This window comes from Schistocerca cancellata, chromosome 2, assembly GCF_023864275.1.
Source record: "Schistocerca cancellata isolate TAMUIC-IGC-003103 chromosome 2, iqSchCanc2.1, whole genome shotgun sequence".
Classification (NCBI taxonomy): domain Eukaryota; kingdom Metazoa; phylum Arthropoda; class Insecta; order Orthoptera; family Acrididae; genus Schistocerca; species Schistocerca cancellata.
The window spans coordinates 498,467,277-498,483,956 of record NC_064627.1 but is presented as its reverse complement, the minus strand read 5'-3'; the positions used below and the strand labels follow the sequence as shown (position 1 = coordinate 498,483,956).

The following is a 16,680-nucleotide window of genomic DNA, read 5'->3' as shown; positions in this document are numbered from 1 at the left end:
CGAACTGCGACCTTCCTGACAGGAAATCACGAATCCAGTCGCACAACTGAGACGATACCCCATAGGCCCGCAGCTTGATTAGAAGTCGCTTGTGAGGAATGGTGTCAAAAGCTTTCCGGAAATCTAGAAATACGGAATCAACTTGCGATCCCCTGTCGATAGCGGCCATTACTTCGTGCGAATAAAGAGCTAGCTGTGTTGCACAAGAACGATGTTTTCTGAAACCATGCTGATTACGTATCAATAGATCGTTCCCTTCGAGGTGATTCATAATGTTTGAATACAGTATATGCTCCAAAACCCTACTGCAAACCGACGTCAATGATATAGGTCTGTAGTTCGATGAATTACTCCTACTACCCTTCTTAAACACTGGTGCGACCTGCGCAATTTTCCAATCTGTAGGTACAGATCTATCGGTGAGCGAGCGGTTGTATATGATTGCTAAGTAGGGAGCTATTGTATCAGCGTAATCTGAAAGGAACCTAATCGGCATACAATCTGGACCTGAAGACTTGCCCGTATCAAGCGATTTGAGTTGCTTCGCAACCCCTAAGGTATCTACTTCTAAGAGACTCATGCTAGCAGCTGTTCGTGTTTCAAATTCTGGAATATTCCATTTGTCTTCCCTGGTGAAGGAATTTCGGAAAACTGCGTTCAATAACTCCGCTTTAGCGGCACAGTTGTCGGTAACAGTACCATCGGCACTGTGCAACAAAGGTATGGACTGCGTCTTACCGCTTGGGTACTTTACATACGACCAGAATTTCTTCGGATTTTCTACCAAATTTCGAGACAATGTTTCGTTGTGGAACCTATTAAAGGCATTTCACATTGAAGTCCATGCCAAATTTTGTGCGTCTGTAAATTTTAGCCAATCTTCGGGATTTCGCGTTCTTCTGAACTTCGCATGCTTTTTCCATTGCCTCTGCAACAGCGTTCGGACCTGTTTTGTGTACCATGGGGGGTCAGTTCCATCACTTACCAATTTATAAGGTATGAGTCTCTCAATTGCTGTTGCTACTATATCTTTGAATTTGAGCCACATCTCCTCTACATTTGCATAGTCAGTTCAGAAGGAATGGAGATTGTCTCTTAAAAAGGCTTCCACGAAAGTGGAACATAGGGTTTGTTGACTCCTTTTGCTATGGTAAGAGACACATACAAATTCCTTTACGCTCCAGGATTACTCTCTCCACTCATTTGAAAATTAAAAAACAAAACAAGCAATCCACAACACAAAGTAAATTGGAGTACACAAAGTAAATTGGAGTACACAAAGTAAATCGGAGTACACAAAGTAAATCGGAGTACACAAAGTAAATCGGAGTACACAAAGTAAATCGGAGTACACAAAGTAAATCGGAGTACACAAAGTAAATCGGAGTACACAAAGTAAATCGGAGTACACAAAGTAAATCGGAGTACACAAAGTAAATCGGAGTACACAAAGTAAATCGGAGTACACAAAGTAAATCGGAGTACACAAAGTAAATCGGAGTACACAAAGTAAATCGGAGTACACAAAGTAAAATGGAGTACACAAAGTGTTTGGTAGTGGCGTAATCATTTCCTTTCCTGTTCCACTTGTAAACAGAGCAAAACAAAAATGACTTTCTATACAGCTCTGTTCAAGTCCTAATTACTCTCATCCTATCTTTGTAGTTCTTACACATAATGTACATTGACAATTTAAATTTTCTCAATAGTGTTTCACAAGAAGAATATTGTATTCACTCCAGGCATTTCAATTTGAGTGCATGGAACATCTCTGTGACACTTACACGTTGATTGAACTTACCAGTAACAAATCGAGCAGCACACCTCTGAATTGCTCAAATGTCTCCCTTTAGTCCAAACTGATGGAGATCCCAAAGTACTCTAGCAGTGCTGAAGACTGAGTCAAACAAATGTTCTATACATGGTCTCCTTTATAGACAAGTTACACTTTCCCAGAATTCTTCCAATAAATTGAAGTCTGCCATTCGCCCTCCCTACAGCCCATCTCACATGACCGTTCATTTCACATCCCTTTGGAATGTTATGCCTAGATATTTAATCAATATCACTGTGACAAGCACCACATCACCAATACTGCATTAGAATGTTGCAGAATTGTTTTTCCTATCATCATCATTGACTACATTTAGAGCAAGCAATCATGCGTCAAACCATAAGGAAATTCTGCGAGAGTCATCCTGTATTGTCTTCAAGTCACTCAGTGATGATATTTTCCCATAAACTATTTGAAGTGTCACAGCAAATGTTGTAGGTAAAAATCTTGACAAGTTCTTGACAGATTTACTTCAAATTTTTACACAATAATACAATAAGCATTCGGTCTGACACAGCTAACAATTTTTTTTAAACAACAATGTACAGGTTTTCTGTTAAAACTGACTGCGAGAAAGAAAATGCTGTGCTTTGCTGCGCTTCCTTTTCTTTCTCACAGTCAGTTTTAACTGTGATGACAGGCCATTTAAACCGTTAGGCTACTGTGTGCTCTTTTGTTTCCTTTATCACAGCTGGTTTTAACAGAAAACATGGAACTTGTCTGAATGGCTTATCAGCTTATGATCAGGAACTACTACAGAATGTGAATCATTCGAAAACTTTGTAGTCCAGTCTCGCAGCAGATTAAAACTACACGACATGGTGTCATTGAAGTTACTATCCTCACAGACCCAGCAGCAGGATGTATCTCTCATACAGCACGTACCAATGATCACAACCGATTTACAAATTTGTTTTAAGTGACTTCAATTCCCAATCAAGTTTTCATTGGCTATAACAATAAACAAGGCTCAATATCAGTGAGAGAGGAAGTGGCGAGGCAACAGGTGGGAGGGAAAGGGTAGTATGGTCAAAGGGGGGGCATCAGGACATATATCCAATTCCCATACATGTTTAGCAATTGCAGAGCATTACCGGACATCATTTGTAGAAAGGTCAAGCTGAGTTTGCAGGAGTCATGCTTTCTAAATCCGTGCTCAATTGTGGACATAAGCTTTTCCATCCAAAGCAAATTTATTATATTCGAAATGAGTATATGTTCAAGAATTCTGCAGTAAACTGATGTTACGGATATGGGACTGTAACTTTGTGAGTCTGATGTTTTACCCTTCTTTTACACAGAAGTCAATTGTGCTTCTTTCCAGTCACTTGGCAGTTATGTCGGGTGAGAGATTCACTATAAATGTAAGCTAAGTAATGGGAGAATGCTGTAGAGTAATCTCTGTATAACAAAATGGTATTCCATTCGAACTTTCTTTTCCAACTCTTTCGGGGCCTTCTCAATGTCAGGAATGCCTATCACTAGGTCCTCCATAAGGAGTCTACATGATGGTATGTTTTTATGATCCTCCTGCATGAATGGTTTCCTTAACATGATATTTAAAACTTTAGTTTCTTTTTCCTGCTTTCTAGTGCCACACCAGATTCTCATTGAAGTTATCATTGAGGTTATAAAAAACTGCACACACACCTCGTAACTTCACATCTTCAGGGTATCAATCATTGAATTATATTAAATAAAAGCATCATAACTTCACACATTAGGATGTTCGAACTGCATGGTTGGCCGTGGGGCATTATGGGAATTAGTATGCATAAGCATGGTTTGATTTAGTGGTGAAGCCCACTTTTTTATGGATGGGTTCATCAATAAGCAAAATTGGCTCATTTGGGGGACTGAGAATTTGCAATTCATAATTGAGAAGTCTCTTCACAATCAAAGGGTGACTGTGTGGTGTGCAATTTGAGGCACCGGAATAATCGGTGCATTATTCCTTGATGGCATGGCGACTACCGAATGGTACATGAAGGCTTTGGAAGATGATTTTGCCCCCATTATCCAAAGTGACCCTGATTTTGACAAGATGTAGTTCACGCAACACGGAGCTCGCCCCCTTTGAAGTACAAGAGTGTTTGATATCCTGGAGCAGCACTTTGGGGAACCCAGAAACCACTGGCATAGGCCTCGATTGGCCACCATATTCTCTAGATCTGAACGCATGTGACTATTTTTTTAGGGCTATATTGAAGACAACATGTTTTTGCTATTCATCTGTAACACATCACCAATGATGGCAGGCAAATCGAACATGTCATAACCTAAATCTGAATATCTGTAGTGATGCGTACATGTTGAATAAAGTGTGCGCATGTCCTGTAGTTTGTAACTTGTTTACTTTTTTTTCATACAGTTCAATAATTGTCACCCTGTATATCCAAAGAAGCCATTGATATCCGAATGCATCACAGTCAGTTTAACAAGGTTAAATGATGAGACATTCACTGATGGAACACCTTCTAGGCAAGAAGACTCTTGGGTCATGTATTTCAAGTAACCACTGAGCCAATCTCATGCGCGCACTTAAAATGATGGGGAATTTCAACAAGAATTCTCTTGAATTTTACATTTGTCTAACCCATGTAGCTTTCAAAACAGTGTTAATGTACTACTTTTTCCTCCATATTCTTCTTTCCTTGTTTTTCAGATTCCCAACTACATAATTATTAATTATTATTCTGTTTGCTGCCCTGTTTTACTCATGTCAACTTTTCCCCACAATTGTTTCTTGTTTCCTTCAGCTCACTTTGGAGTGGATTTTTCAATAGTCATGTTCTTACATGTGTGTTTTTAGATGTAGTGCCTATCTTACCCTTCTTTGCAATGATGATGCAGTCATGCACTACTATGCTGCCTCTTGTCCTTGCACACATTTAATATCCCATTATCCTCAGTAATTACTTTTTCATTTCTCCCTTTCTTCAGTATATTCAGTTCAGATCTCAAAATGCTGAACAACAACAACAACAATTTTTTTGAGATGCTGGAGGGCATGAACAACTACATTACCTTACTGTGACAGAGAGCTGACTTTTCACTGTCTATGAAACTTCAGGCTCAATGTTTGAAGTGAATTACAATTTACCTTTCCTAGAAATATGTTCTGTGCACAGCTTACTGGTAATAATTATGAGGAGCATTTAATAAATAATGCAACACTTTTTTCTTTGAAAGGAAGTTGGTTTTACTAATGTTTCCATACACCATTTTATTCCCCACTCTCAGCTACAAAACCATATTTTTCAACAAAATCTTCATTCAATGCAGCGGCCTTACACCACATTACTGGGAGGGCCTGTGTACCCGTATGGTACCACTCTATTTGTTGACAATAGAGCCAATGTCTGCTCCATCAATAACATCCATCAATAACAATCCATGTACTGCTTCCTGCAGAATGCACTTTTCACCGGGCCAAACAGATGGAAGTCGAAGGTGCAAGATATGGGCTAGGGTGGATGAAAAAGCACAGTGCAATGCATTTTTGCCAGCTCCTCTCAGGTGTGCAGACCCGTATGAGACCTTGTACTATCATGGAGAAGGGGAGTTTGTTTGCATTCTTGTGGTGCTGAACACACTGAAGCCATTCTTCAATTTCTTGAGGGCAGCACAGTACACTTCATAGTTGATTATTGCACCATGAGAGAGTACATCAAGCAAAAAGATCCCTTCAGAGTCCCAGAAGACCATCGCCATTACTTTACCGGCTCATCACAGGAGAAGTGGTGTGGCATCACTCCGTGGATTTCAATTTTGTTTCCGATTCAAAGTGATGAATGCGTGTTTCAACACCTGTGATGATGTTTGACAAAAAATTGTCACAACCGGTCATGTACAGCACAAGCAGTTCTGCAAAGATGGTCCTTCATTGCACTTTACGGTTTTTTGTCAGGTGGTAAGGAAACCACTGGTGCACATCTTTGAATATCCCAACTGCTGGTCGAATATGTCAGCACTACCAACAGTGACGTATAGTTGTGTGGCGTGGTGTTTGTTTGTGATCTCTCTCTCACCTTGAATGAGAGTGTCCGCATGTTTCAACATTGCGGGAGTCACAGCTGTGTGAGGCTGGCCGGTACACGGGAGAATGGACAGGTTTGCACGATCTAGTTGTGATGATTACAGATGCCTAACCCAACAAATCACCATGACTTTTATTCATGGCCAGGTCCCCACAGACGTTCTGCAAGTGCCTATGAATATCTATGATGCTCTGGATTTCTGCCACAAAAAACCCTCAATGATAGCTCTTGGCTTGCAATGCACCTCCATCACAAATGTCATTTTGTAGGCTATGTATAGTGTCACCATCAACTGGAACTTCATGAAACTATGCCACCACACTGATCCACAGCAAATTCTGCATGTCTGCATTTGTTTCATAACTAGCAGAAGGTATCTTTCTCATCTTTTAGTCACTTGTCTCCAATTTACTTCTTTTATATATTTTTCACCCACTGTCTTTTCAATTTTACTTGTGTGTCAGTGAACAGGAGCTCATTCATGACTCATTGTTAAGTGCTTCCAACTTTCCAAATATTCATTTACTGAGTTCTATCTGTGTGTATCACAGTTGTTTCCTGCCTTAGGAAACACTCCATCCATCTAAACCTCCAATTGCTCTTCTTCATTTTTATCCCAATATTCAAGTGATACAATAATGAATACTGTTCATAAGACCCATGGGTCATTAGGCTGCAGGTCAAAAAGTACACTATTGTCCCACAAAATTAGTATAGAACACAGACTGCAGCAAATTTTAAAATATCAATAAAATAATGAACCACCATTCCAGGCAATGTAGCTAGTGCCCATCAGGAGTATATAATACCACTAGAATAAACAATATTTAATGTGTGATTAGATAGAGAGACTTGGGAGCACAGGAGATGCTATTCTTTATTTATTGTAAATGATGTTGGAACTTTATTAATCTACACTGGCAACTAGGAGAGCACTGCTGCTGTTATATGCTGCCATTCCTAACAGTGCCTGAACGAGGTTAGGATTGGCCACTGCACTGTAAGCTTTTAGCAGAAGTGTTTACAGCTTGAAGCGATAGTGCAGTCTCACAATGCAGACTGCCAGTATGTTGGTTGCTGCTAGCAGCCAAGACAACTGATGCCTGTAATCATGATTATGGTTTGTGCTGGCAGGCCACTTCAGTATCTCCAGCATCTCTTTAATCTTCCTTTTGAAGGTAAGTGTCTGCCTGTCTAACAAACAGATATCCTCAAACTGCAGATGTTTATCACACAGTGCCCTATCAGCACACAGCTAAACATGCATGAATGCTACCTACAGCATGGAAAACATGTTAAATTAACAGTAGCAGAATACCAGTATGAATGCGGTGAATACAAATGGTTTGAGGAGGCTCACTATGCAACCAACTGGAAAAGAAAGATCCAGGAAGTGAGAGAAATTACAAATTGGTCACCATACAGGCAAGGCTGCAGTTGCGAGGCTACCTGTTCTTCGCACTCAATAACAATCCAACAGAAAACACACACAATAAGACAAGACACTCATGAGCAGCTCACTCCTGATTCACCAATGTGGGCCAATAAAAATCCAACAGCAGTTACTATCAACAATCATCACCATCACCCCTTCTCCCAACCACTGGTATCTAATCATATGTCACATTTATCCTTTTAAGGATTATAAGGTAGAACAGAATTCAGTATGTCGGAGTCCATGTTTCATTGCTCAAACTGTATTACACATCCTGTTGATGGCAGCTTACAATAGTGGCTGAAAGTTAATGTGGTCTTCAATCATAAAAGTCAGTGAACATATATCAATAAATAATCACTGACATTTCAGAACATACTCTTTGCATTCATTTACCTGTATATTCCATCATGGAACTTGGCGTTGAACTGACATCACTAGACCCATCATCAAAAATCCGTCTCTTTGTCATCAACCCAGGTGGTAACGATCCAGGACCTGCACGAGATAAAACTAAATAATAAAATACATATATGTAAGTACACAAGTAAACAGAAACTAGGCTGACTACTTACAGCTATGCCCAGTTTCCTTCCTTACAGTCAGTCACATCAACTAAATTGTGTCATAACTATACTTTACTGACATGGACTGAAAATGTTACACCATAAACACATTGACCAAACACTACAAAACTTATATTCCAATATTTCAATTGCATCTTTACACAAGCTCATTTTCAGTACAGAAAAAAAGACATATCTTCTACAGAAGAAGACTGATGTGAGTACATGATGGCTGTGTGTGTGTGTGTGTGTGTGTGTGTGTGTGTGTGTGTGTGTGTGTGTTTTTTCACTAGCGGAATACTTCACAAGAAGATTATAACACAGCCCAATAAGCATTCAATTGTCAGAGCATTAAAACTACATGCCATCGGCAACAAAAGAAGTGAGATATATCTGAACATGACCAGAATTGTAGTCAATATATAACTTTTCAAAAACCTTGAGTGCTTGCTCGGCGGCCATGGATGCAGCAGCAAAAAATACCAGATACTATTGAAATAATTCATAGGACCTGGGTTCAACACTACACTATAAACAAGTGGCCTCAAGAGAACAGCCTTGTGGCATTAACATCTCACTGCAGGAAAATGCTACCCCTGGATACCAGCTGTTGATTTGCTCTTGCCTACCAGTCACCCACCACAGTCTACTGTACGGTCACCCCATAGAAATCTTTATCAAATTGTCTAACGGCATCTAAGAATGTGAAGTTAGTAGTCACTTAGCAACTGAAATAAAAAAGTGTATAGGACAGAATCTAGCAATTAGAAGCCCTCAAGAAGACCACTGCGAAGCGAGTCGAAACATCGGAGGATTCGTTGTCTTAGATATGGCCTAGTACCCAAAACTTACTTTATTCAAATTGACACTGGCCACGGAAGCCCACAAACTTATATTGCTCACATTGTTCGTGGCATGAACTACAATGTAGAGCTTTCCACTAACCTGTCGGAATACGCCATTTGGTAAACTGATCATGAAGGGCGTGACAACGGGTTGTTTCCTTCTTACCACCTAGCAGAGCACATTCAGCCTCCCTCGCACAATTTTGATATTAGCCCAATATCAATATTATTTCAGGAATTATAGAGGTTTGGACCTTAAGAACTGTTTTATGTGACTTCTTACCCAGTCACCTGCCAGAATAGCACAGCCAACAAATTATTGTACAGCCTCCCATCAGTAGGAACCTTTATGTTGAACTGTCCAGTGGTGGCCCAGACTGTGACATCGACAGTCACTTGATAACCAAAGAAAGAGTAATGCAGATAATCCCCAGAATGTAGCAATTAGTAACTCTGAAGAGGACGGCTTTAAATGTTGTCAACAAGTTGATGGAATAGTTGTTTATTGTTTATTGTTTTATAATGACATGGTCTAATACTCTAAATGATTTTATGCAAAATAGAGGAATGTAATTCATCATGGACTTGCCTGCCCAATCCCATGATTCACACCCATAGAGCACATCTTTGATACAAAAATTAGGTATGTGGTTCTGTACTAGTCTTCTCCAAGCAATTTTCATGAAATGACAACACAACATGACAGTTGCATGTACATAAATTTTGATTCCAGTCCTGTTTATTAGAGAGGAGGACAACTTTCGACATGACATGTATGGAGTTTGATAAAAATCTGAACTAAAAGAAAGATCTCAAATAGTGGCTGACTCTTTTAAAGTTTATCTCTTTGATCACTGATAGTAGTACCTCATGCTTTTTGAATCAAGTGGTTTTGGTGATTAGAGTAGTATGTCCAAATAGCATGAGAAGCCTCTTTACAGATCAGACTTTGAAATCCGGGCTACAGTCAGCCATATAACCACCATCTGGACACAAGTCTATTTGGTTCTTCCTATTAGTATTTACTTCTTCCATAAAGGAGTGTAGCATTTCAAAGAAGTCTGTTGTTTTTGTTACAAGAGTTATTTTCATGAAAAAGGATCTTCATGAAATTTGTTTTCATGTATAAACCATACATAAAACATTAGGTGTCCTCCATCGTGGTTGTCTGTAGTTTGTAGCAGTACATGTGATTATTTAATACAGCAACACATCTCGCTTCTCTCTACTGCAACAATGAAAGATGTTCATGGAGAAAAATGATTTTAATTAGTAATTTATGAAGAACAGCACACTGTGCATCAACAAGAGGTGATGCCGAGACAGTGCCTTTAGTTGCAATGGGAAGTATTCACACTCTGCAGTTGGACTTTGGGGGTTCTGTGGACCCCAGAGAAGAAGTGGCCTGAGGACAAAGGTCTAGACCCAAAACAGAAGAGGTTGCAAATGTAACCTTTTGCTTTTCAATGAGTTATCGTGTACAGATTGGCTAAGAGCATTTGTATATGACCAATCTATTCACTCAATGTAATTTTTTATGAGAAATATTAAATATTGAAGAGCTCTTTCAAGAGTAGTTATGTTGTTTTGTAGCTAGTGGGTACAGATATAATCTCTCTTACAGCTCTTTCCCTCTGCAGAAGGAATAGAAGTCCCATAGTACAATGATGGTGCTGCATTGCTGGACCACTGCATCAAGAATACTGCAAGAGGACAACCATCAAGTTGGAATAAGATAACAGTAATTGTGAACAGCATCAGGATGATGGATCAATTCATGACGTGGGTACCCTTAGAAATGCAAACACAAACCTGAATCATACCATTTCAAGCTTCAGCCAACTGAATAGCAAAAATCACCCTTGCCCCTTGAGTTTTCCAACCAACTGATCATTTAAGATGTTGTTAGCCGTAGGGAGTACTGGAAGACTAATAGTGTTGTCTTACAAAGGCACAAGCCAGTTGCTTGGCAGCTGACTCGAGCAGCATACCACATACCACGTCTGCTGGTCATTTCTTTTAATTTGTGTGAAAAGTATTCTACCTTGTTTTTATTCCGTATTTCTTGTAATTTTATTAGAAAACATGCTTCAGTATGCAGGACTTTGAAACAAATGACAGACTCGTCATTCTTCATTTCCAACAGTAGTACACGTAAAACCATTTCAGGTAACTATGATTATACTTTCTGCAGTTCCATCTATTCACATCTCTAAAACTGCACCATACATTTGAAATATCACACTTTGTAGTTATGTTTGAAACATGATCCACGCTGGCAGGGAAAAACAAACAGGGCCAGAAGACAAACAACAATTAAAATTGAACTGCATTTGAGAAAACTAACCTTCAAACTGGTTGTTATACGAAATAACAACAAATGAGTCTTGCTGTGTCAATCTCGCTGCCATTATACCACCACCTACCTGCTGGTCTGCAATATACATTGATGCGGGGAAAAAAGGGGAAGGCGGGGCGGGGGAAGGGGGAGACGGGGCGGGGGAAGGGGGAGACGGGGCGGGGGAAGGGGGAGACGGGGCGGGGGAAGGGGGAGACGGGGCGGGGGAAGGGGGAGACGGGGCGGGGGAAGGGGGAGACGGGGCGGGGGAAGGGGGAGACGGGGCGGGGGAAGGGGGAGACGGGGCGGGGGAAGGGGGAGACGGGGCGGGGGAAGGGGGAGACGGGGCGGGGGAAGGGGGAGACAGGGGGAACAAAGACAAGTAAATATAAAAGAAAACGAAGGATATAGTGGGAAAAATGACAACAATTAAAGAAGAGGGGGTATGAGTGAGGGGAGGTGAAGTTCAGTAGAACGTGTTGGTGCAAGGATATGTTAGAGGCTCCCGTATTGGGTGGGAGTATCAAAACAGCCTGGGAGGTGCAGCAGGCACTGACATCTTTGCCTATGTCTACTTCTACATCCACATCCTCCACAAGCCTGCACAGTGTGTGGCAGTGGCTGCCTGGTACCACTACTTGTCATTTCCTTTCCTGTTCCACTCACCAACAGAGCAAGGGACAAATAATATCTATATGCCTCCACATGAACCCTAATTTCTAATATTTATATTTGCAGTCCTTATGTGAAATGTATGATGGTAGCAGAAAAATAATCCTGCAGTAGCTTCGAATGCCAGTTCTCCGAAGTTTCTCAAAAAGAACACTGTCTTCCTGCCAGTGGTTCCCGAACCATCTCTGTAACACTTGTGTGTTGTTTGAACCTATCTGTAACAAATCTGATAGTGGTATACATCCCAAATACTTGAGTGGTACATAAGAATAGGTCTCACTAGCAACCTATATGTTGTCTCCTTTACAGATGAACCACACTTTCCTTACTTGCTTGTTCCATTTTACATAACTTTAATATGATACACCCAGATATTTACTTGACATGATTGTGTCAAGTAGGACTATACTAATGTTGGATCCAAACATCATGGTTTTATTTTTTCTACTCATCCGCATTAATTACCATTTTTCTACATTTAGAACTATAAATTTTGACTAATCGTCTTTTATTCTCCTACAGTCACTCAACTTTGACACCTTCCCGTACAGCACAGCACACTCAGTAAACAACTGTAGACTGCTGTGCATACTATCCATCAGATCATTTACATACATGCAGAAAATGACAGCAGGCCAAACACACTTCCCTGGGGAACTTGTGACGTTAACGTTGTCTCTCTGATGAACACTTGCTGTTGAGGACAACAAACTATGTTGCTTTACGTGAGAAATCTTCATGCCACTGAAATATCAGGGAACTTATTCCAAATGATTGTACCTTTGTTAACAGTCTGCAGTGGTGCACTGCGTCAAATACTTTCCAGAAATCTGGAAATATGGAATCTGCCTGTTGTCGTTTATATGTAGTTTGCACTATACCACGTGAGAGAAGGGCAGGCCGAGTTCTTTTACTCTTCATGTATATAGCAGTTACCCATGCCTCCTTCCAGTCACTTGGGACTTCGTGCTGGCCAAGAGATCCATGATAACTGCAAGCTAAGTAAGAAGCCAAAGCAATAGAGTACTCTTCATAAAACCGAACTGGAATTCTATCCTGACCTGCTGACTGATTTATTTTCAACTCTAATTTGTTCATTATAAATGGTTTTGTGCAAGCCTGTGACTGTGATATATTCACATTACAGAAAGTCATCATCATCATCATCATCATCATCATCATCATCATCATCATCATCATCATCATCATCATCATTTAAGACTGATTATGCCTTTCAGCGTTCAGTCTGGAGCATAGCCCCCCTTATACAGTTCCTCCATGATCCCCTATTCAGTGCTAACATTGGTGCCTCTTCTGATGTTAAACCTATTACTTCAAAATCATTCTTAACCGAATCCAGGTACCGTCTCCTCGGTCTGCCCCGACTCCTCCTACCCTCTACTGCTGAATCCATGAGTCTCTTGGGTAACCTTGCTTCTGCCATGTGTGTAACATAACCCCACCATCTAAGCCTGTTCGCCCTGACTGCTACATCTATAGAGTTCATTCCCAGTTTTTCTTTGATTTCCTCATTGTGGACACCCTCCTGCCATTGTTCCCATCTACTAGTACCTGCAATCATCCTAGCTACTTTCATATCTGTAACCTCAACCTTGTTGATAAGGTAACCTGAATCCACCCAGCTTTCGCTCCCATACAACAAAGTTGGTCGAAAGATTGAACGGTGCACAGATAACTTAGTCTTGGTACTGACTTCCTTCTTGCAGAAGAGAGCAGAACGTAGCTGAGCGCTCACTGCATTAGCTTTGCTACACATCGCTTCCAGTTCTTTCACTAAGTTGCCATCCTGTGAGAATATGCATCCTAAGTACTTGAAACCGTCCACCTGTTCTAACTTTGTTCCTCCTATTTGGCACTCAATCCGTTTATATTTCTTTCCCACTGACATTACTTTCGTTTTGGAGATGCTAATCTTCATACCATAGTCCTTACATTTCTGATCTAGCTCTGAAATATTACTTTGCAAACTTTCAATCGAATCTGCCATCACAACTAAGTCATCCGCATATGCAAGACTGCTTATTTTGTGTTCACATATCTTAATCTCACCCAGCCAGTCTATTGCTTTCAACATATGATCCATAAATAATATGAACAACAGTGGAGACAGGTTGCAGCCTTGTCTTACCCCTGAAACTACTCTGAACCATGAACTCAAATTACCGTCAACTCTAACTGCTGCCTGACTATCCATGTAAAGACCTTTAATTGCTTGCAAAAGTTTGCCTCCTATTCCATAATCTCGTAGAACAGACAATAACATCCCCCTAGGAACCCGGTCATATGCCTTTTCTAGATGTATAAAGCATAGATACAGTTCCCTGTTCCTCTCATAACACTTCTCCATTATTTGCTGTAAGCTAAAGATCTGGTCCTGACAACCTCTAAGAGGCCTAAACCCACACTGATTTTCATCCAATTGGTCCTCAACTAATACTCGCACTTTCCTTTCAACAATACCTGGGAAGATTTTACCCACAACACTGATTAAAGAGATACCTCTGTAGTTGTTACAATCTTTTCTGTTTCCATGTTTAAAGATTGGTGTGATTACTGCTTTTGTCCAGTCTGATGGAACCTGTCCCGACTCCCAGGCCATTTCAATTATCCTGTGTAGCCATTTAAGACCTGACATTAGACTGTATTTGATGAGTTCCGACTTAATTTCATCCACCCCAGCCGCTTTATTGCACTGCAATCTATTGACCATTTTCTCCACTTCCTCAAATGTGATCCTATTTCCATCATCATTCCTATCCCATTCTACCTAGAAATCAAACATTACTGATCGCATTTTCACCTACATTGAGCAACTCTTCAAAATATTCCCTCCATCTGCCCAAGGCACCCACAGGATTCACCAGCAGTTTTCCTGACCTGTCCAAAATACTTGTCATTTCCTTCTTACCTCCCTTTTGAAGACTGCTAATTACACTCCAGAATAGTTTTCCAGCAGCTTGACCCATAGTCTCCAACCTGTTTCCAAAGTCTTCCCACGATTTCTTCTTAAATGCTGCAATTATCTGTTTGGCTTTGTTTCTTTCTTCAACATAACTTTCTCTGTCTACCTGGGTTCTGGTATGTAGCAATTTTTGATCGCCTTCTTTTTCCTTTTACAGGCTGCCTTGACTGTATCATTCCACCAAGCTGTTTGCTTCATCCTACCTTTACACACTACTGTTCCAAGACATTCTTTGGCCACTTCTAGTACTGTGTCCCTGTACCTTGCCCATTCCTTTTCCAATGACTGTAATTGACTACATTCAACTAACTGGTACCTTTCTGAGATCGCTGTTATGTACTTGTGCCTGATTTCCTTATCCTGAAGTTTCTCCTCCACTCTTATCCTCCTACATATGGACCTGACCTCCTGCACTTTCGGCCTCACAATCCCAATTTCACTGCAGATTAAATAATGATCAGTGTCATCAAAGAATCCCCTGAATACATGTGTGTCCCTCACAGCCTTCCTGAATTCCTGATCTGTTATTATATAGTCAATGACAGATCTGGATCCCCTGCCTTCCCAAGTATACCGGTGAATGTTCTTATGTTTAAAAAAGGAATTTGTGATTACTAAGCCCATACTGGCACAGAAATCCAAGAGTTGTTTCCCGTTCCTGTTGGCCTCCATATCCTCTCCAAATTTACCCATAACCTTTTCATACCCTTCTGTTCAATTTCCAATCCTGGCATTTAAATCACCCATGAGCAGAACACTGTCCTTGTCCTTTACTCTAACAACTACATCACTGAGTGCCTCATAAAAACTATCCATCTTATCTTGATCTGTCCCTTCACAATGCGAATATACTGACACAAACCTAATTTTCTTGCTAGACACTGTCACATCTATCCACATCAGTCGTTCGTTTACATACCTTATTGCAACTACGCCGGGTTCCATTTGTTTCCTGATGTAAAGCCCTACACCCCATTGTGCTATTCCTGCTTTGACTCCTGACAGGTAGACCTTGTACTCTCCCACTTCCTCTTCTTTCACACCCCTTACCCGAATGTCACTAACAGCTAAAACGTCCAGCCCCATCTTACTTGCAGCCTCTGCCAGCTCTACCTTCTTCCCAGAGTAGCCACCGTTGATATTAATAGCTCCCCATCTCATTACCATTTGCTTGGCAAGTCGTATCTTAGGAGTCCCTGGTTTGTCAGTTAGAGGTGGGACTCTGTCACTTCCAAAGGTCCGAGGCATTTTGCTCTGATTGTTGCCAGCATCATATTTAAAGTACCAGGGAAGCAGGTTGCTAGCCTTACTTGCCCCGAGTCCCATTGGGTTTTACCCCTAACGGCTGAGGGACTAACCGGTGGATTTGGTAGTCTTTGCCGTATGAGCACAAAGGTGACCACGACTCAGAATATGTCCGAGATGCCCAGCCTTATTCCAAAGTAACTGGTATCCCGACTGTCGGGACCACTTACTTGGCCACTCATACGTTGCCCATGGTTCATGAACTAGGACATGACTACAGGAACCCACACCATGAACCACATTACAGAAAGTATGAAAATAAAATGGTAAACAAAAACTTTGAGTAAATCAGTGAATGATGCATTGGCAGCATACTTATATATAAATAGTAGCGCATAGAAATAAGCACTGTTGTGAAATACATATAAGCAAATTGCAACCCAGATTGTTAAGATAAAGACCCTCTCCAGTAAAGTATTCATACTCTGTGGCAGTCCTGTAACATTATCTCTGATGACTACATAAAAAAAAATCTTCGTAGCCATTCGTTTATTTATGTTATTCTCAATTTATACTGTGCACAGATAATTGTGTGTGATGTTTAACATTTGAGACACTCTGCACTAATCAACCACAAGGAAACTGTAAGTACAAGTTCTTCCAAATTTCAACACTAAAACTGACAACTAACCCATTTTTATATACTGCACTAAGACACCAAA

The 16,680-nt window shown here is 40.6% G+C and overlaps 1 protein-coding gene across 3 annotated transcripts in view; it reads right to left on the bottom strand.

Annotated features, from left to right (window-relative positions):
• LOC126162039 (patronin) overlaps positions 1-16,680 on the bottom strand; it is a 445,213-nt gene that overhangs the window by 13,550 nt on the left and 414,983 nt on the right. For all 3 annotated transcript variants that reach the window (XM_049918266.1, XM_049918267.1, XM_049918268.1), the window contains one exon: positions 7,706-7,807. In XM_049918266.1, coding sequence (XP_049774223.1) covers positions 7,706-7,807 — 102 coding nt within the window. The remainder of the gene's footprint in view (positions 1-7,705; positions 7,808-16,680) is intronic.